This window comes from Nuphar pumila, chromosome 12 (genome assembly GCF_984573655.1).
Source record: "Nuphar pumila chromosome 12, dmNupPumi1.hap1.1, whole genome shotgun sequence".
Taxonomy (NCBI): domain Eukaryota; kingdom Viridiplantae; phylum Streptophyta; class Magnoliopsida; order Nymphaeales; family Nymphaeaceae; genus Nuphar; species Nuphar pumila.
In genome coordinates this window covers 27,502,395-27,524,984 of record NC_143260.1, presented here as the reverse complement: position 1 = coordinate 27,524,984, position 22,590 = coordinate 27,502,395, and the positions used below count along the sequence as shown (strand labels likewise).

Genomic DNA, 22,590 nt, shown 5'->3' with positions numbered 1-22,590 from the left:
CTAATGAAGATAAGAAACTAATGAGTAGAAATCACACTTTTCTTCAAAAAAATCATTTTTTTTATAAATCAAATGTTAAAGATGTGATCTACATGGTTTGTTTAGTAGAAAACTTTTTGAATCATGTGATCATGACAAGTAATTAGGTTTTCAAAGGGGTAAAAAAAATCAATGGCCCACAATATTCCAAAATTCCATAACTCAAAAGATACAATTTTTACATCAGAAGAGCATGATCCCAAAGCTCGATCTTTAACAAACAAACCGTGTTGAATACATCTATGTGGCTACATTGAGTCGATACAACTTGCGTATGTGTGTGCAAAAATATTTGCTACTAATGGAGGGTAAGGAACTAATGAACCAAAATTCATAGGTGCAAGTCGTATTGACTCAATCTTACCACATAGATTGTTTAACATAGTTTGTTTGCTAAGGAGTAAAGCCTTGGATCGTGATTGATCTTTTGAGTTATGAAAAATTGACACATTGTGCAGTGTTGATTTTTGAATCCCTTTAAAAACCTAATAATTTGTCCTAATCACACGATTCAAAACAAGTTTCCTAATAAACAAACCATGTAGATCACATCCATAACATTTGAACTAAAAAAATTGAAAATCTTTGAAGAAAAAGTGATTTCTACCCATTAGCTTTCTTACCTTCATTAGTAGCCAATATTTACCTTATATATATATATATATATATATATACATATATCCAAGATTTTCTCAAGAAAAAACAGTTTTCTTATTAGTTTACCCAAGACAAGACTTGTGATACTGAAAGTAACAGGTATTTTGTTTAGGAGCCATTCAACCTTTTTTTCATATTTTCCTTAATACCCAGGCTTGAATTTAGGACAGAGCCACACCGTTTGAACTGATTCTTACAAAGTATGGAGTCAGCTGATCACCTCTACTGAAAAACAAGAAGAAGCTCATCAAAGAATTTGAGACATTATGCATGATATGTCACGTGACATGCTTGATAAGTGCGGATCAGATCATACAAAACATTAGGGTCAAATGATATAGCTGGACGGTGTTTTTTTTTATGAGAAATGGGAAAACCACCCTCGGGATCAGAAACCTAATCGCGCTGGCTATGCCTGACATACTTACGGTCAGGGCCTTGGGTTCAAATCCCACACAGGCCATCCCCCAGCTTGTCTAAGGAAAAAAAAGAACAAGTATGATGAGTAATTGTTTCTTTCCAAGATTTAGTAATTAATACTAATGACATGCAATAGAGTTTTGTTATTGCAAAAATTTATCGGCTTGAAAACTTGCAGATAGTTTTCAAGGATAGACCACTGAAGGCCCAAAGGGGTTGCCCACATGGTTTCAGACCCATGGATAGGAAGGTCTCCTTCTACCCCAAGTTGGAGTCCCCATGTGGGCACCCCCTTCTGCAATTCGAGGAGGCCATGGAGTTTTACATTGCAGGGACAGTGACCGTAGGTATGACAAGCTAAGACCAACACAACCATGTCCCTGATCCCAGGTGTGGTTTCTTGGTGCAATAGACAAAGAAATGTTATACTGCTGAAATAAACTTTATAATATCATAACCAATATCAAACCATGACATATTCCAATTATAGTCCAAAATTGAATGGCAAGCAATACAATATGACACCAAAAATAGCACTAATCAGTAAAATCAATGCCATAATACTGTTGGATAAAACAAACTGTGGAAGCACATTTAACCATCCCTATTTCAGAGGGCCGCAGGCCCTGATGCAAAAGGTAGTTATAACATCATTTGAACCAACTCATTCATCAACTGTACCCATTTGTCACAAATGCAGTCTGCTCTCACTTTTTATCATCTCTGTTACTGCATGAGCGAGCATGAATGTGAAGTCTCGAGCCCAAGCGTAGCAATGATCCATTTGCAGACATCATCCATTTCTTCAGGGACTGTGTAATGACCTAGCCTGCACATAACAAAATGCAATATAAAGATGGGACAATTTCAACTTAACCCAATGATAATAAAGATACAAGGGAATGCATACCCATTGTATGATTTGAATGTCATGTTTCGGAATCCTGAAGATGTCAAAACCTCTGCTGATTTCTCTCCAAACTTGTAACGGACAACATCATCCCCTGAAACCAAAAGGAAAGACTTTTCATGCATCTTAGCAGTATGGCTAATATATAACCGACATATAGCAATATAACGCTATTTGCTTTAGAACCAATAAATCTCCTAAAAAACAGCCAAAATAACAAGTATTATGATATATCAGGATATATTATGATTAAAAACCATGATATTTTCCTTTTTTTTGTTTTCTTTCAGATTTTGTCTTCCAAAATGATGTGGGTTTAGGAAGAAGATTTTCAAGGAATTCACTTGGGTTCATGATTTCTAATTGATATTTTCTCACCCATTTTATATGAAGTATTTTTTTTTTTAATTTCCACTTTCTTTTCTTTGTTCTTTGTTTTTCCTTTCACTTTGTGGGTTTGCCATGGTTGGAGGTCTATTCTTAATACTATGCAAGTCTTTGTAGGCTGCAGTCTATTTACCTTTTTTTTTTCATCTTCTCATCTCATCCATTTCTCTTTGCACCCACATTCCTTTAATTCATGGTATAATCTACGTTTTCCTTGGTGTGTTCCAATGTTTCAATGGCATTTATTTCTAATTTCAGTTTGGCTAGAACACCTGCTGCAGTGAATCCTGTTAAAAATTTTATATATATATTATGTATATTTATTTATAATAAATATATGTATATTTAACTAGGTTAGAATAGTTAGGTTAGTTTTTTTTTTTTGGTATTGTTTGAACTAGTCAACACTTGTTGACCAGTCAACAAGAGATTCTCATGTTTGTGTATATATAGGGGTTGAAACCCCTCTCAAATGTAATGCTTGCATGAAGGTTATCAATAAAATATTATTTATTTTACTTCTTGTCTTGCCCCTTGTGTGGGTTTTGTGAGAAAGCCCATTTGTGACTTTTTGATGTGTTTTGTGAGTGAGCCTATTTGTGGCTTTTTGTGTTCACTTTAGCATTGTGGTGGATCTTGTTGGTGGCTTTTGTTTTCTTTACATGGTATCAAAGCAAGGCTCGCTCTTGACTCTTGAGGATTGAGTATTGCCTTGTTTTCCGTGCTCGTGGGAAAAAGAAAAAAACTTTTGGTGATTCAAGTGCTCGTGTGTTCGTGGTGATGGTGCTCATATTACTACTCTCACCTTTCTCACCTATTACTCTTGTTCTTTTTTCTCTCTAACTTATAAAGATGGATGACAATGAGAAAGTCACCATGTACCCCATAAAACTCAATGATACTAATTTCGTAATGTAACCACATATAGGGAAAAAGATTGTGGGGATTAATTGATGGTTCCGATCCAGAGCTTAAACTAGTCTTCACAAAGGTAGAGAACGAAAAAAATGTGCCTCTTGTGGATGGGGAGAAGACTAAGGCTCTAGCCACTTATAAAAGAAAAGTGAAAAGAGTAGAGAATGGGGGTCAAAATCATGTCTTGGTTAATCAATAGCGTTGATATTAAAAAATGTTTGTCTGGCAAAATTTGAGCATACTAACAAAGCTTGGGAATACCTTAAGAATATATATTCTCTTAAGGATATTGCTCATGTAATCTTCAAAACAAAGTTCGGACAATGACTCAAAAAGAAAAAAGTATTAGGGAATACTAAAATGAATTGTCCGAACTTTAAGAAGAATTATCTATTCTTGAGCCTAAGTGGCATTACATGGAAGTTATAGAGCTCCGACAAAAGCAACTTGATATGAAACATTTCTATCAATTTATAAATGGCTTGAGATCAGAGTTTGAAAACACCAAATCCGCTTATTCATAGAGGAAAAGTACCATCTATTATTGACACTACTGAAGAATTGAGTATGGAAGACAATAGGTTAAAAACACACTCTTTAAAAATTGAAGATGACTCGGTTTTGACCGTCTCTAGATCGGGAAACTACATGTGCCCTTACAAACCACCTCATTGGAAGCAAGGAAATAAGCATGATAATAAACCTTATTTGAAACAAGGCAATGATTATGACAAAAAAAATATTTGTTATAACTATCATGAACCTAAGCACACTAAGCCTCAATGTCCAAAATTTAGAAGAAGGGAGGAAAAGAAGGTGGCTTCAGTTGGCTCTTTACAAAAAACTAATAATACACCTGTATCAATGACACAACTTATGGAGTTCTCCAACCACTTCTCAAAGGGGTATCTTCTTCAAACAAAGCCTCAACTGGAGTAGTAGTTTCATCCTTCTCTGATCTCGCTAAAACTCCTTGGCTTCTTGATTCTGGTGCTTCCTTTCATATGACTATTAATAGTAAAATTTTATTTGAATGTCATACCAACTCAAGCATGTCAAATGTTTTTAAAGTCGATGGTACATCTTGAAATAGAAGGAATAGAGAATTTTGATTTTTTTTTTACAAAACTCTAAAAAATTTATCATTCCAAAAGTTAGATATATTCCTAAATTAAATTTAAATCTCTTATCAGTTTCACAAATATCTAACCATGGATATAATGTTTCCTTATCTTCCGATGAATGTTGGGTACATAATCGTCAGTCGGGAAAGCTGATTGGGGAAGGTCGTAGAGAAGGAGGTCTCTATTACATGGACTTTTTGAAAATACCCAATGATGAATTTTGTTATAATGTTAAGAAATTAGAATTGGATATATGATACAAATGACTTAGTCATCCTAATGTATCCAAAATTCAACATTTTTCAAATTTGAAAATTTTTTGTAACTCTGAAAATTTTACGTGTAAAGACTATATTCTTGAAAAAATGAAGAGTTTATCATTTCATGAAAGAACTTTCTTTTCTTCTATACCGCTTGAGCTAATACATTCAGATGTTTGGGGGCCAACACCAGTTATATCAAATGGTGGACATGCAAATTATGTGAGTTTTGTTGATGATCTTTTTTAGGTATACTTGGATCTACTTTCTCAAACATAAATACGAGGTCTTCTCACATTTTCAAATATTTCACAACTTGGTCAAAAATAAGTTTGAAAAAGATATTTCTATTTTTTGCACAAATTTAAGAAAAAAAAAATTATCAAAAGAATTTAAAGATTATCTAAATTTGCATGGAATCACACATCAAAGATCTTGCCCTCATACAACACAACAAAATGGTTTGGCTGAACGAAAACACAGATATATTATAGAAACAACCACAACTCTATTAATAACAAATCAAGTGCCAAAAGAATTTTGTGCTGAAGCAGCCCTAACTGTTATGTATCGCATCAATAGAATGTCTTATTCTTCTTTACAAAATATAATACCAATTGAAAAACTCTTATCTCCTGATTATGCTAGACTAAGAATTTTTTGGTGCAAATGTTTTGTTTTTACTAACAAAAATGATAAACTCTCCCCTCATGCTATTCCTTGTGCCTTCCTGGGTTATGCAGATAATCAAAAAGGCTAAAGGTGTTTTGATCCTAGAAATAAAAAATTATATGTCTCACGTAATGTGACCTTAGAAAAAAAAAATTTGACTTTGAAAAAGGGAAGGAAGTAGATGAGTATTCCCTTTTATTTGATTTAAGTTTAAGTCATGAAAAATGTGATTATGAATGTGTTCTGGATTGTGGTCTTGATATAATTGATGAATGTGATCTTGATAATGGTCATGATGATATAATTACCGAAGAGCAACCTCATAGGAACAAAAAATATTTACAATATTCTAGGCATAGGGACCTTAACCAACTACGTACACTGGAGAAATATGTTGAACAACCTAAAGTTCATACTAGAAGGTCATTCAAGATTTCTAAACCACCTGGAAAGTTTATATCTTGTGATTCTTTTTCTCCAAAATACAAGGCATTTATTGCATTAATCCATTCTTACGTAGAACCTTCAACCTATACTCAAGCTAAAGAACATTCTGAATGGGTAGAATCCATGAGAATAGAGTTAGAAGCTTTAGAAAGGGCTAATAATGAAACTCTTTAAAGATATAAAACCAGATTAGTTACCAAGGGATATTCTCAAGAATATTGCATAGATTACGAGCTAAGTCACAGTGACTCGGCAAAGCAGGTGTCGCACCAGCGTCAACGCGACGCGGGTGCGCGTGTGGGTGCGGTCAACACAACCCTGGGTGAGGCCAACACACCCAGGGTCATTTTGGTCCAATTTTTTAGACATTAAAAAAAACAATGAAAAAGGATTAGGTCAAAAAAATGTTTTGCCCTAATCTCCTCTCCCGCTCAGCTCGAGTCCTCCCAACGCCACCTCCTCCTCTCCCTCGTCGCAGGTACCCTCTAGCTCCCTCTCTCTCTCTTCTTGTGTCGACAATGGAGGGGTCGAGCCCCCTGCTCTCTCTCGCTCTCTTGTTGGGTCGGCAGGGGAGGGGCCGAGCCCCCCTTGCTCCCTCTGATTTCGGCAGGGGAGGGGCTCGATCCCCCTCTCGCTCTCTTGTTGGGTCGGCAAGGGAGGGGCCGAGCCCCCCCCTCCCCCCCCGTCTTGCTCTCTTGTTGGGTCGACAGGGGAGGGGTTGAGCCCCCCCTGCTCCCTCTGTTTTCGGCAGGGGAGGGGTCGAGCCCCCTTCCTTGCTCCCTCTTATTTCAGGGGAGGGGTTGAATCCCTCCCTGTTTTTGGCAGGGTATATATATATATATATATATATATATATATATATATAATTTTTATATCAAGATAATGTTTGTATAATTGATTTAAAATTTTGAATGTATTTTTTTGTGTGTTTTTTGGATAAAAATAACGGATAAAGGGAAAGGACTTATGTCATCCTCATCCCAACATTTGAGTTTTGCTGCTAGTTTTGTTGATAGTTGTAGTGGGACCGATGAGGTGAGGCCACTATGGATACATGTAGATAAACTTGCAAAAACTAGAGAAGGAGGTGTGGAAACAAGAGATTTTGATGCAAGCTCTGTGAAAGAGATTTTGTTGGAGATTTTGTTGGATCTTACACAAGAGTGAAGACTCATTTGTTGAAAATACCAAGACATGGCATTTCAGGATGTAGAAAAGTTGATGAAGCAATGTGAAGACAATACAAGAAGAACATGAGAAGAGAAAGACAATGATCGATTCTTGTGCAGTTAGTGTATCATTTGCAGGCCACCAAGAAGATGCTGAAAAAGAATAGAAAAGTCAATATAGAAGGTATAAGAACGATACAAGCAACATTCAATACATATGGAAGAGAAGAATTGGATAGAAAAGTTGAGAGGTATTTTTATTTCAGTTCACTCTCATTTAATGCTGCTAGAAATCCTTATTGGAAGGATTTAGTAACATCATTGGCAAATTGTAATTTAAGTAGCTATGTGCCTCCAAGCTCAAAAAAAATATGAACCACACTTCTTGCAGAAGAAAGGGAAAATGTGGAGAGGTTGTTGAAGATTAAAAAATATTCATGGGAGTAAAATAGAGTTTCTATCGTGTCTGATGGATGGACAGATATTCAAAGGCGTCCATTGATCAATTTCATTGTTTCTTCGCTTAGTGACCCAGTATTCTTGAAAACAGTTGACGCATCTGGAGAATATAAAAATGCAGAGTATTTGAAGGGGTTGTTTATAGAAGTCATAAAAGAAGTGAGTGATCAAAATGTTGTACAAATTATTACGGACAACGCTCCAGTTTGTAAAAGTGCAGCATTGAGTTTGGAGAGTGACTACCTTCATATTTTTTGGACTCCCTATGCAGCACACAACTTAAATCTAGCCTTAAAGAGCATATGCAATCCCAAAGAAGAAGAAAATTCACAAGTATATGTTTTATGTTCATGAATTGAAGATTTAGAAAGAAATGTCAAAAGCATTAAAAATTTTGTTGTTAACCACCATCGTGTTAATGTTATATTTAATAGGCATTTTTACTTGAAATTGTTGAAGGTCGCTGAAACACGTTTTCCGTCCATCATTGTGATGGTGAAGAGGATTAAAAAAGTGAAGAATGCTTTGGTTAACATGGTGACAAATGAGAATTGGACATTCTTGTAATGAAGTGCCGGATGAAGTCTCCAAGAGCAAAACAAGAGAGCACGCACATACACAAATAGCCACTAATGGGCAAAAGAACAACACAACCACTTAAAGTGGTAAGGCACCCAAAAGAAGAGGAAAAATATATATTCCACTCAAAAGGCTTCAAAGAAGCATACCTTACAATGGGGAGAAACCCCTTTATTTATAGACAAAAGAGGAGGCCTTAGAAGGGCTCCTAGAGGGACGTTGGAGCCCTTCCAACGGTCATAAATATGACCGTTGGAAGCTCCAACGTCTTCCTAGGTGGGGCCCATTCCAAGGTGGAAAAGAAAAAGAATAGAAAAAATAAAAAAGAAAGAAAAAAGGAAATAAAAGAAAAAGGAGAAAAATTACAATGTGCGATAAGAAGTAAAAAGACTGTTTTACCCCTATATGGGTCTATTTACAAAAGATATAAATATATATATATATTTATATATGTAGATAGACACATAGACATATATATAATTAATATATATATGTGTATGTGTCGTGATCTATATATATAAATATATATATGTACAACATATTTTAACACCCCCCCTCAAACACACGGTGAGATCACCGAGAGTTTGCTAAGGAGAAAGAAGAAACGAGGCGATGGCAAAGCTTTGGTGAAGAAGTCCGCCAACTGGTACTCGGTTGGAACATAAGGCAATTGAATGGTGCCGCGCAGGAACTCATCACGAACATAATGGCAATCCATCTCAATGTGCTTTGTTCTTTCATGAAAGGTGTGATTGCTGGCAATGTAGATAGAGCTCTTGTTGTCGCAGCACAGCTTTGAGGGAGTTGAGAATAAGACTCCCATATCTTTAAGCAAACTTCTTAACCATACGATCTCCGTGGTGGTAGTGGCCATCGCACGATACTCTGCTTCAGTAGAAGAGAGTGAAACTTTTTGTTGCTTCTTACACCTCCAAGAGATAAGTGACTCTCCAAGAAACACACAATACCCTGTGGTAGAAATACGATCATCGGGGTTACCACCCCAATCAGAGTCAGTATAAGCAAGTAAAGTAAGAGGTGAAGAAGAGGGTAAGAATAATCCTTTTGTTATGGTGTCTTTCAGATATCTGATAATTCTCATGACAGCAGCCATGTGAATGGTGGAGGGAGCAGTCTGAAATTGACTTGCACTATGAACTGCATGAGAAATATCGGGCCTAGTGATGGATAAGTAAGTGAGTGACCCAATCAATTGACGATAAGGTGTGGGATCAGCTAAAGGAGTGCCATCACTAGCTCTCATCTTGGCATTGATTATTTCTGGCGTCTCCACCTTCTTGTCATCAGTCAGTCCAGATTTGTCAATAATGTCGGAGGCAAGCTTCATCTGAGAGAGGACATACCCTTTGGGAGAGTATGCAACTTCAATTCCTAAAAAATATCTTAGATAACCAAGATCAGACATATCAAAATTCTCTTTGAGAATATTCTTAATAAGGTTAATACCTTCCTTATCATTACCTGTGATAATCATGTCATCAACATATAATAACAGAATTGTAATGTGATCATTAGAATTTTTAACAAACAAAGCAGTATCAGTATAACATGAGGAGAAACCATTATCAAGAACTACTTTGCTAAAAAGATCATACCAAGCTTTAGGTGCTTGTTTAAGACCATAGAGAGCTTTATTTAACTTTAGAATATTTCCTTTACCAATTTCAAGACCTGGCGGAGGATCCATAAGCACTTCTTCATATAAATTTCCATTTAAAAAAGCGTTTTTAACGTCAAGTTGATATATAGGCCATTGTTTAATGGAGGCTAAGGCAATTAAAGTTCTCACACTAGTCATCCTAGCTACGGGAGCAAAGGTTTCCTCATAATCAATTCCATATTCTTGGGCATAGCCTTTTGCAACCAAACGAGCCTTGTATCTCTCAAGAGATCCATCACACTTGGTTTTAACTTTATATACCCATCTACACCCAATTGCCTTTTTTCCTGATGGTTGGGGAATAATACTCCAAGTTTGAGCTTTGTTAAGAGCCTCTAATTCAACTTTCATTGCTTCAATCCAATGTGGATGATCTTTAGCTTCTTTAAAGGAAGTAGGCTCATGATATGAATGAATTAACATGAGACAAGCCCTATAATTAGGTGAGAAAGATTCATAAGATACAAATTTTTGTGGAGGTCTACTATTACGAGAAGATCTCCTAGGTGCATTAATAGGTTCTTCTAATGAGAGATCTTGAGAATATCTTTCAAAAGCAGGTTGATGTTCAATTCCTGACCGCCGGGTATATACATTCATTTCATTAAGATTCTCATCTTGAGAATCATTACCATGCTGAAGTATATCATTATGATGGGAGATGCCATCACAAGTATTATCGCAAGTACTTGCATCTGATGTTTCAATTCTAGGAGCAAGATCAAATAGGAAGGAATAGTCAAGGTTTTCTCTAGATGTGTGAACATCAAATCCATTTTGTTCTTCAAGAAAATTTACATTTCTTGATATATAGAGTTTATTATTTCGAGTGTCATAGCATCTATAACCTTTTTTATTTTCACCATATCCAATGAATGCACATTCAATAGCTTTAGGTGATAGTTTATCTTGTCCTTGAACAAGCACAAAACATTTACATCCAAATATCCTTAATCTATTAAAATCTGGAGTAATTTTGAATAATTTTTCAAAAGGTGATACATTTTTTAAAGAAGCAGAGGGCATACGATTGATTAAATATGTTGCAGTAAGAAGAGCTTCGGCCCAAAAATTTTTAGGAACATTTTTAGAAACAAGAAGTGTTCTTGTAGTTTCAATTAAATGTCTATGTTTTCTTTCCGCAAGACCATTTTGTTGTGGGGTTTTAGGACAAGATCGTTGATGTAAAATTCCATTTGTTTTGAAATAATTTTGAAAGTCTTTAGACATGTATTCTCCTCCAGAGTCGGATCTAAATATAGCTATATTGTTTTGAAATTGGTTTTGAATAAGAATATGAAATTCTTTAAAATTGTTAAAGACATCGGATTTATTTTTAATAATGTATACCCATGTATATCTAGTAAAGTCATCAACAAAACTAACATAGTAAGAGTAGCCTCCCTTGGACAGAACGGGTGCCGGTCCCCATACATCGGAATGCACAAGTTCAAAAGGTCTTTTTGACACAAAATTACTATGAGAATACGGAAGCGAATGAATTTTTCCAAGGATACAATCATTGCATGTGAATGTATTTGTATTACAAAATTTTTCCAAAAAAGGAAAGAGATACAATTTAGAAACACTAGGATGTCCAAGTCTTTTATGCCAAGTCTCAATATCTTTGGATTGAACATGATTACAAAATGATTTGGTTGGTAATGACAAAAAATCCATATAATAAAGATCCCCTCTTCTATGGCCTTGCCCAATCCGCTTCCCGGACCGGAGATCCTGCACATAGCAATGGGTAGGTGAAAAAGTGACATTATATTCAAAATCGGTAATTTGGGAAACGGAAAATAGATTTAAATTAAGTTTTGGAATAATTCGAATTTTGGGAACAAAAAATTCTTTGTTTTCATTATAAATTTTCTCAAGATTCCCAATGCCCTCAACATCCAAGGATGTTCCATCGGCAGTGGAGACAAAAGATTTAAATTTGTTGAGACTTGTTTTTGATAAGAGTGATGCATTCGGAGTCATATGAAAGGAGGCACCCGAATCAAGAATCCAAGAGGTCATACCTGGGAAGGAGGAGATAGCGGCGCCGGAAGTGGATGGTGTAGAAGAAAACTGAGAGGAGCTCATCTTCATGAATTGTTGAAGCGTTTCGATAAGATGAGCAAGAGACTCTTTTATGTCACCATCTTTCTTTGAGTCTTCATTTTGAGGAACTTCACCGACGGAGGCCACCTTCTTTTTAAATCTTGGGCAATCCGGACGAATGTGACCCGGTTCATTACAATTATGGCAAATGATTTTCCTTCCTCCACCACTATTATTTTTGAAGAAATGAGGAGGTTTGTATGGCCTTACATTGTTGCCGGGTCTAGATACGGCATGAACTTCATCAACATCTCGTTTTAATGCCAAACGAGTCTCTTCTTGACATAAGTCGGCCAAAATATCACTTAGAGGAGTAGAGGCCCTATGGAGAAGGGATCCTCTAAGTTGCTCAAATTCGGGGCGAAGCCCATGAATAAATTGAAAAAATCTTTTTTTTCCATTTGCTCTTGCCTCATAGCAATAGCACTACCCTCCCATTGGGGTTCGAGAAGGACAAGTTCATCCCATAAAGAGGATAGGGCACTATAGTAGTCTCTAATACTCATATCACCTTGTTTAGTAGCTCTTACCTTTTCTTGTAGGAAGAAATGCCTAGCAAGGTCTCTTTGAGTGTACATGCCTTTCATAAAGAACCAAGCTTCATTAGCCTTCTTGAATTTGACGAGATTTGCACAAATCTTTAATTCAACATTGTTCATGAACCATGCTAAAATTTTAGCATGCTCACTTTCCCAATCTTCTAATTTAGAAGAGTAATCAAGAATAGCCTTCTCTTTTTCCTCTTCGTTCAAAGCTTTTTCCTCATTACCTTCAAACTTAGTCAACTTCAATTGTGGTTCCGGAATGGTTCCACATACATAACCCCAAAGTTTTTTACCTTTGAGATTGTTTTCCATGGCGGCCGCCCACATGCGATAATTGGTCCCATCCAATTTGAATGAGAGGTCGATTTTTGCATCCTTGTTGGCCATTTGTAGAAGAGGAATATAAATGCACTAAAGAGAAGGATATTACTTGACAAAAGAAGATCCGATGAAGCTTTATCAACCAAGGCTCTGATACCATGTAATGAAGTGCCGGATGAAGTCTCCAAGAGCAAAACAAGAGAGCACGCACATACACAAATAGCCACTAATGGGCAAAAGAACAACACAACCACTTAAAGTGGTAAGGCACCCAAAAGAAGAGGAAAAATATATATTCCACTCAAAAGGCTTCAAAGAAGCATACCTTACAATGGGGAGAAACCCCTTTATTTATAGACAAAAGAGGAGGCCTTAGAAGGGCTCCTAGAGGGACGTTGGAGCCCTTCCAACGGTCATAAATATGACCGTTGGAAGCTCCAACGTCTTCCTAGGTGGGGCCCATTCCAAGGTGGAAAAGAAAAAGAATAGAAAAAATAAAAAAGAAAGAAAAAAGGAAATAAAAGAAAAAGGAGAAAAATTACAATGTGCGATAAGAAGTAAAAAGACTGTTTTACCCCTATATGGGTCTATTTACAAAAGATATAAATATATATATATATTTATATATGTAGATAGACACATAGACATATATATAATTAATATATATATGTGTATGTGTCGTGATCTATATATATAAATATATATATGTACAACATATTTTAACAATTCTATCGTGCTGATGATGATGTCAAGGCTCAAGAAATTAAGAAATTCATTGTTGATGATGAGTTTTGGGAAAAAGTAGTATGCTTTCTTCAATTTACCCAACCTATTTGGGAAATGTTGAGAGAAGTTGATAAGGATGAGCCTATGCTTCATAGAGTTTATGAAATGTGGGATAATATGATTGAAAAAATACAAGTTGTTGTTTTCAAGCATGAAGAAAAAAATCCTGCATTGGATGATTTATAATTTTTTAACCATATTCATTCAATTTTAGTCAGAAGATAGGATAAGAGCAACACTCATTTGCTTTGCATGACACATTCCCTTAATCCAAAATATTATGCAAAAAAGTGGCAAGCAGGTGGTATTGGTCGTGTCCCTCCAAATCTAGACTCAAAGCTATCAAGACATAGAAATATGTGTATGATAAGACTTTTTCCTGAAGCATATCTTCTAAATCAAGTCACACAAGAGTTTGAAAAAATTTCATCTTCGAGATTATATAAACCAACATTATTCGCGAGAGAGAAGGATAATATAGATCATATCACATGGTGGTCAACATTTGGATCAGAAACACCTCTTCTTCAACGTCTTGCATTACGATTGTTATCGTAACCTGTTAGTTTATCTTATTGTGAAAGAAATTGGAGCACATATTCTCAAATCCACAACGTGAAGAGAAACAAACTCACAAGCAAGCGTGCAAAGGATTTAGTATATGTTCATTCAAATCTTCGACTACTTTCGCGAACTAATGATAAATACATGTACTAATTTGCTCTCTTAGTTATTTGATTATTTATTTTTAAATTTTTTATTTAAATATATTTTTATTGTATTTAACATTTTTAAATTGGGTTTGTAACGCAGACAAAGAACATCCAAATTTTGGGATGTAAACCCAGAAGAGGGTGATTTCGAGGGAGACCATGATTTCAACATGACAAACATGGATTTATCTGAGCCCAGTCTTCCTTCTAATGATGCATTTGATGATAAAGAAGAAAATTATTAAGATTCATTACTTTTGGTATGTAATTTAGTTATTTTCTGCTTTACTTATTTGATCGATATTTATGTTGATTTATGTAATTGCTTTACTTATTTGATTGATATTTTGGTTGATATATTCTATGCATGATGAATGATATTATGACAATGTTAACTGTTAAATTATGATAATGTTAACTGTTAAAACTTCAAAATTATATTTATATATATATATATATACATTTTTGCCCTGCCGCACCCCCGCACCCGCAGCTGCACCCATGTGACTTAGGTGAAACCATGGAAAGATCACCCAAAATTCTAGATCCCTGTGAAACCACAACTTTCTACCACTCGGAACTCTGGATAGGATTTTTCAGACATACTAATCAGCTGCGATGGACTTGTTTATAGTTGCACATTCTAATTAATGCTACGCCCTCATCATCTAATCTAATGCTATCACATTTGAGTGTTTGATCCTTGTAAGCATGCTCAGTACATCCTGAAGTTTTTAGGTGCACATGAAACATTCTTCAAAAAAATACAAGGGACAACTTCTCTACAGAGGCAGGCTTTTCCTACCCTAGCTTGACAATTGGAAATGTCATGAAATATGAAAATTTTAATTGCTTTGAATGGCTTTTCCTATTAATGAAATTATTTTGAGATAACAAATTTCCACTAAGCTAAAAATGAAGATGGTGACAAGGAGCCACAAAATATTAGACTAAGACCAAGGAACAAGCAGGAAAATAACCTCTAATCTATTAGGACAATCCAAGACAAATCAGTTTCTGGCCATTTCAACTAGCAAACTTCCTTATACAACAATTGCTTAGTTAAATCCCTCTTCTTCTAAATTACGAGGCATTATTCTCACACAAGTGATTGACTAGCTATTTAAGTGGTAGATCATGATGTTCTATTTGTTGGAAGTAACAATTTTGAATCAAGATTCAGAGGAGATAAAAGAGACGAGAATTTACTTGGACAAGGCTGTGGAATAAATAATAATTTATTACCAGGGCAGAAATGCTGGCCATGGGATTTGGCCATTGCCCAATGTGTCCAATTATCCTGGATTTTGTGGTTAGAATAACAGAAAGAACCTCTATGGTCTTTGTCAGATTTGTGGATTGCATAATCACATTGCTAGAACATATAAGGATTGATATAAAAGGTCGAAACAGATTTCATAAACAAATCAACAATCAGCAATTAATTGTCATAATACTGGCATAGATTATGGCTATAAAACAGCATGTAAAAATCATCGAAGAAATTCTTATAATGACAGGGTGACTGAATACCAAAATAATGATGAATATAATGGTGTAGTTGCTGATTACGATGGAGGAATTGCTGACTTGAATGCTATATCACAAGTATAATCCAATTTACTCTGAATGTTGTATCCCTTTGTATTATATTCCTAATGGAAAACTCAACAAAATGGCGTCACATGTACTTTTAGGCATGTCCATGTGACAAACAAATTAACACAGCTTGTGTTAATTTTGAAGATCTGGCAATTCATTTGTAGAAGGCCCATGGTACATAATTAGTAGAAACATGTCATGTGACAAACAATTCTAATATGTTTTTCTACCATAGTCCTTTATAAACAATCTGGTGTATAGTTGTAAGTGTTGGGATTACACGTTCCATAAATCATATTGACTCAGTTACTCTGAAAACTCACAAATATCGTTTGCTTCTTAAGAATGTGTTTGTAGCAAGGTTGTAAGTATCATATGGTTACCCATATCGGTCAGGCACAAAGTAACACCATATCGTATCGTAAACGTATCATAAATTTTTAATAAGAAAATTCCAAAAAATCCAAAAAGAGGGAGAGAGTACATATCTTACACTTAAGGAGTATTTAAAAGACACTACAATTCAACAACAATTCTATTGCTCCTCAACACTCCACAACAAAATATTGATTACTAAGAGAAAACACATATGAGATTAGATGATCTCTTATGTTCAATAGTGGGGTCCCAAGGCACTTGCAGACTAAAGCATACCATACAGCAACTTATTTGACCAATATAATACACTAAGAGATTTGAATGGAAGAAAACTTCTGGACTACTCAATACTGAGTTTTGGATTTTTTTGTTACATTCATAATTGATGCAAGCGAGATAAACTTGATCATAAAGCAGAAACACATGTATTTGTTGGTTACTCAAAAAACACAGATTTATTATGTTATGCAATAACCATGTAGACCAAGATTTATTTCTAAAGTAAGTAATATAAGTAATGAGGAAGTTGGTGTTGTTTTAAGCCAATCCTCGAAAATAATTCATTAAAAACCATTGATAAAGAACATGCTGACCAGCAGTCAGAAAGCTGAATGTTCAAGAGCAGCAGCAGATTCAACCATTACTCATCAGCAGCTGCAAAGCCCTTGATTGTATATCAAAGCAGGAATAAGAAACAATGACAAAAGCCAATTGAACAGGCTCCAGTGGAAGTCAACATGATATAGCATGTAAAAACTTGGTAAGAACAGAATATAATGGACAAATTTCCAAAAGGGATGCTGCAGGTTCTATATCTGCTAGAGGACAACTTAAAAGATTGACTGGAGTTCACCATCCTATTGAACAAAAGGTCTCATATGAAGGTTTCTGTCATGAGTATCAAATTTACTTCAATGAAGCATCAAAAATATGAGAGCACACATCATACTTTGAGGCAGCAAAAAAGTAAAATTGACGATTAAATTAGATCCCTTTAGGTAGTGGCATTGTTGTAATTAATTGCCTTGTAGAGTGTCATTTGTATGTAAACCTAGTCAAATTTTATAAACATACTAAGAAGCAATGCCACACACATTGTGAAAGAGTCATTGGAGGCCAAATCTTTCTTAGCCATGACTTGCATGATTGCATCCCTAACTTCCCCTTCAAGAAATATTCAGATTTACACAGATCATATCTAACCATAGAATGGGTAATAAATCAACCTTCAACATGGAAAGTCAAATCACTTCCTACCATTTTGGCATGGGCTTCTTGACAGAGATTGGCCATAGGCAGTTGATCTATCCCCAGGGGCCCAGCCCCATTAAAGAAGCAACACTTGTCATCACCCTGCGATTCCTGTGAAGTGGAGAGTCGATCTCAGGGAAAACTAAATCCTACCCTGAATTCACGAGAAGCCTAATCTCGTGAATACAATAGAAACCTAAACTCATGCTTCTTGATCATTAACAGACGCTGCCAACAAGATGGATTTCTTTAATTAATTTCCACATTAATTCAGCCATTAACATAGCTAGTCTTCAGCCTATGAATTAAATCTGATAGATACATCAGAAACCTCATTTTGTCTTGGTTTGCCACTGCTTTAAGTCATCTCATAGCAATACTAAAACCCAGCCATGGCAAGATTTGCCTGAATTTCTTGCTTTCAGCCACAGTATGGCTGAATTGTGATCTATACTATACTATTACTAGAGTCACTGATGCATGGTTTGGTTCCAAATATTTGGGTAATAGAAAAGCATGTCAAATTCCAGGGTCGCTCAAGAATCTCACTATTATGGCATTTTACTAGCATGACGTATTTCCAGAATCACAAAGAATAACCCAAGTATATAAGATGAATGAAAGTAAAACTAATTAGAGGCATATTTTCTCTGTATAACAAAAACAATATAAAACAAATAAAGACACAGACAGAAATAAGTACCCTTGCCATGCAAGAGTAGAAGAGGCAGGGATGCTGCACGTCTTGTGGCCTCTTCTGACTCTCCAATTTTGTCTCCTAAGCTCCTGCAAAACAACAGCATTGAACAAATCAAGAACAGCTGCACATAAAAGATACACAACCAGATTGACATTTGATAGACAATAGTTGCTAAATATGCAGAAAAATATAAGAACATATATGTGACATAATAAACTGAGATAGAAGAAAGAGAAATGACAGACTTTGCACATGGAAGCCAGCCACTTAGACCAACCGCAGCACTGATTTTGACAGGGTAAGGATTTCCATTTCCATATTTTCCATGAGTGCAGCAAGTTGCAGAGTATAATGCCGTAGCAGCACCCATACTGAAGCCTCCAACCCCAAGTTTGACTTGGAAAAAGACAAGAACATCAATATTAAAATTGTAAAGCTATATTTTTCTAAAACAATAAAAGAAGACCATAAAATTTGAAATAATGATTAATGCACTAAGGTGATGAATTATTTGACTATCAGCAAGCCAGTTTTCTCATCAAGATATTCTGCATCTCCAAGAAAATTCAAGGAACAAATCCTTGTTGATAAAAATATTAACCAAGTGTGAAGTTACTATGTATCATGAACTCTTGAGAAGCATTCAGAAATTTCAAAAAACTAGGTAATAAAAATATATTGGGTCATTCAATTTCTAAATGGCATACTGTCAGTAGGTTCAGTCGACAGCAAGTTTGCAACATGTGCAGCCGAAGAATCTAAGCCTTCTACATCAGCAGGACCTTCCTCAGAAAGATCTCCAACATCAAACCCTGTTAGCAACAAATATTTTAGAAAAACACAGGTGATTCTGGAGCTTAAATTAGAACATTCAAAGAATACAATGAACAATCTCAAATAACTTATGATAATAAAGAATCTTACATGCAGTGCATGGGAATCCACCAAAAATGGCTACTGGTCTAGTGGGTGCTGTTGGGCAGATCCACTTGATCTTCAACATTGCAAAGCAATAAAGGTTCAACATACCATCATTCATAATGTGTAGATATATCAAATATCAGAAATCATGTCAGCACACATCATCCACAATACCAATACACATGCATACAGATAAAGATTTGTTACTTACATTAGGAAGGGGCAGAGTTTCCAAGAGCTGGGACCAACTGCAGAAAGAAATAGATAGTACGAAATTTTGAAATTCATACATGAAAAAAAAAGTTGTGTAAGAGAAAAGGAGCACGATTTACAAACAAGAAGACAACTGACGCCACTTTGGAAAACATCTTCTGTGCACAAGCTAATAATTTATGTCCTGAAAGCAAAAAATTATGCCAATAATCTATGCCACATGGATATGACTGCACCATTTTTATGAAGTTTTCAATATGACTAGTATATAAGATGATACGATATGGGGGCCTAAATGGAGTATCGGTGCACCATAGCCAATAATTTGTCCCTTAAAGTGAACAATTCCAAATGACATGTACAGACACCCACAGCCCTCTGTGTGTGTGTGTATGAGAGAGAGAGAGAGGGCATGTTTAGTACAAAATTTTCTAACTTCTAATGCAACATCACATGTATATCATTAATCTGATAAGGTTCCAGGGCTTTGTGGGCATGTCTCCCGGACATCATACACAGGAAGAAAATGAAGATTGTACAGAAAATACATACAATTTTTAGCTTACAAAGAAAAATATCTCAAGCACAAAAACCAAGTATTATAAGTCTGGAGAAGTCAAAAGGCAGACAAACAGATAAGACATAGCATGCTACTTAAACAGCAAATGACTGAAAGCATAGAAGAATTACAAGAGGGATATGGCATATCAAATAATAGAAAATGAAATAGGACAAAGATAAAAGAATGTGTTATTTACATGCAAAGTTCCTCAACAATCTATCGTGCAAAAAACTTGTGAAATAGACAAAGTGCTCTTTCATCAAGCACTGTGCTGTGGAAAGCTAAAAAAGATCATTAGGCTTAAACTAAGAGAAAAAGATATAATATAGGCAAAGAAACTAGCACTTTTAATTTTTGGTTGCAAAAAACAAGAAAAATAAAAGGCAAAAAAGTTTAAATTGCAACACACCAAAGAGTAAAAGAACATAAAATGGAACAAAATGACTGAACCATCATAAAGTGAATTATTGATAACTGTAATCCCAGGAGTACATCTCAAAAGCATGTTGGATGGCATAGGACAGGTAAAAAGGGATCCTCGTGGCCTCAAAAAATGTGTTCTAAAAATGTAACATGAACTGATGTTTTCAAAGTGCTGAGAGATGCCCAATGAGTCAATGACCTCCAAAGTCTTACAATTCTACACACCTATTTTATCAGGCACCTAGAACCATTTTTGACAGTCTCATGTTGGTACATCTTCTCTTTGCAAACTGGTCTAATTTCTGACTAACGTACTTTCACGACACATAGGCACAAACCCTATAGAAATTGTACAGTTCTTGGTCTGACTCAGTATCAATGGATTTCAGTCCCAGTGAAGCAATGCATTGTACTGCAATTTCTTCTGTCTTTTTTTCTGATTTTATTCTAGAGACGATTCCACTTTGGGTCCAGAAACTACTGAACACATTTATGTTTTCATTATTATTTACATATTTATCTATCTATTCACTTTCATGCAAAATTCTGAAATTCTTTTGTTGGTTAACCATGCTAAAACCTCAACAGGTCAGACCACGACGTTCATAGGTCACATCAAACAGATATGTGCATGACTATATGGAGTCACCAGACCCAGGTGGCTCTGGTTGTGATATTAGAAATGCAGCTCCAAGGCCAGGCCATGACCCAACTAAACCAAGAAAGACGTCAATTTTAAGCAACTAAACGCAGATGGCTCTGGTTGTGATAAGCAGCCAGGACTCTACACAACTTGCATATATCAGGAATGACTATTTTGGAGGCGGCCGAGCCTTTAATTTTGTAGCGGAAATTGATAGAAACACCTGATTCTTGCTAGCTTCCTCGATAATCAACGTGCAGAAAAATCTAAAACGCAACACGCCAAAGAATAAAAGAACATATACAACAAAATGAATTAACCATCATCCTAAACTATGCATATTGAATAGATAAGCAGGAAAAGTACCTTCTGAATCAACCAATAATGAAAGAAGTAGAAAAGACGGGGAACAAAGTTCTGCAGAGCATACCTTAAGCCATTGTCACCAAGGCCGTGAAGCCAAACAATGGTTGCCTGATGCTTGCCTTTGGGCCTAACGACATGGGTCCTTCCAAATTCAAAAGTCCTTGCACCCCTACTCCCTACAACACAAACTCACCCATATAAAATCTCCACACCAACAAGAAAATAAAAACAAGGCAAATTCAACCAAACAGCAGACGGGTTGAGAGTCTTGAGACAACCAGAACCCACAGAACTGCTTCCGAAGCTCATCTTGGGCGATGCAGAACTCGATACTGCGGCCGACGCTGCTGCTACGATCGATCGGAAGCACGTACTGCAACAAACAAGAACCAAGTTCACATATTTATAAATACCCATTTGACAAAATCGAAGAAACCCACTGAATCGGAATCCTCTAAGGGCCTAGACAAAAAAATGGTTCCAGCAAGTGAAAGAATGAATAAATGAATGAACAATCTCCACCCCATAAAGCAACAAACCCAAATAGATACAGAAACCAAGTAACAATAAAGAGGAAAAAAAGGGGGAATACTTAGAATCGATACCTACACTATTCTTCAACAAGAATAGTAATCCTCTAGAACAATCCTCCCATTGGCTCTTTATCCAAATTTTTGGCAAGACCCGATACTGAGAGAGAGAGAGAGAGAGACTTTGGTAGCAAAGAGTGATCATGAAAGAACCAATCAGCAACGGAAAAGAATCAGACAGAGTGGTGGGATTGTGATTTCTTCTATTGATAAAAAAGATGATTGATTGTTTACATCGTCAAGCAGTGAAAATAGAAAGAGCATGAGAAAACAGGCCAACCTGGTGAAGTTGTGGAGCCCCAAAAGCATTCAAGCTTTCTGTTCCACTTTCTCTCCGCCGCGCCCCCCACCCCCCTCCCCCCCGCCCCCTCTTCAGGTCTTTTGCACTGCCTTGGTAGATGCCGTTTTATCACGAGAAAAAGTTTGCTCCTTTTTCCGAAGAATCCCCTTCAAATTTACCAATCACCACCTACCCATCTTATCATATGGATTTGCTCATCCCAAATGCCTTACTAGACTTGGACCTGTGAGGTTCATACTTCACATGACCGGATATCATATATAGATTTATGTTAAGATAATGTGTTTCTAAAGAAACATACGACTAGTTGTTTAGTTCGAACTTCAGTGCCTAAAACTGATTTGAGATTATGCTATCGAATTCAGACTCAGGTTTAATCAGAGTCACCATAAAAGAAACCGTACCTGGATCTTATAAGAATTACATAAACCAGACTTGAATCAT

At 35.9% G+C, this 22,590-nt stretch overlaps 1 protein-coding gene across 4 annotated transcripts; it reads right to left on the bottom strand.

The window, feature by feature from the left end:
* Positions 1 to 1,542: 1,542 nt before the first annotated feature.
* On the bottom strand, positions 1,543 to 22,237 carry LOC149820413 (uncharacterized). Of its 4 annotated transcripts, none has more exons than XM_089983806.1 (11): positions 22,126 to 22,204; positions 21,865 to 21,945; positions 21,534 to 21,628; positions 21,320 to 21,431; positions 19,260 to 19,296; positions 19,052 to 19,121; positions 18,835 to 18,939; positions 18,373 to 18,523; positions 18,131 to 18,213; positions 2,027 to 2,120; positions 1,543 to 1,945 (listed from the first exon to the last, which is right to left on the bottom strand). In XM_089983806.1, exons 3-11 carry the CDS (start codon positions 21,562 to 21,564, stop codon positions 1,843 to 1,845), a joined length of 786 nt encoding a protein of 261 aa, XP_089839932.1. In that variant the 5' UTR covers positions 21,565 to 21,628; positions 21,865 to 21,945; positions 22,126 to 22,204; the 3' UTR covers positions 1,543 to 1,842. The 4 variants fall into 4 exon arrangements, with proteins under 4 accessions (XP_089839932.1, XP_089839934.1, XP_089839933.1 ...); XM_089983808.1 differs by having other exon boundaries at positions 21,861 to 21,945; positions 22,126 to 22,198; XM_089983807.1 differs by having other exon boundaries at positions 21,861 to 21,967; positions 22,126 to 22,192.
* Between the last annotated feature and the right edge of the window lie 353 nt (positions 22,238 to 22,590).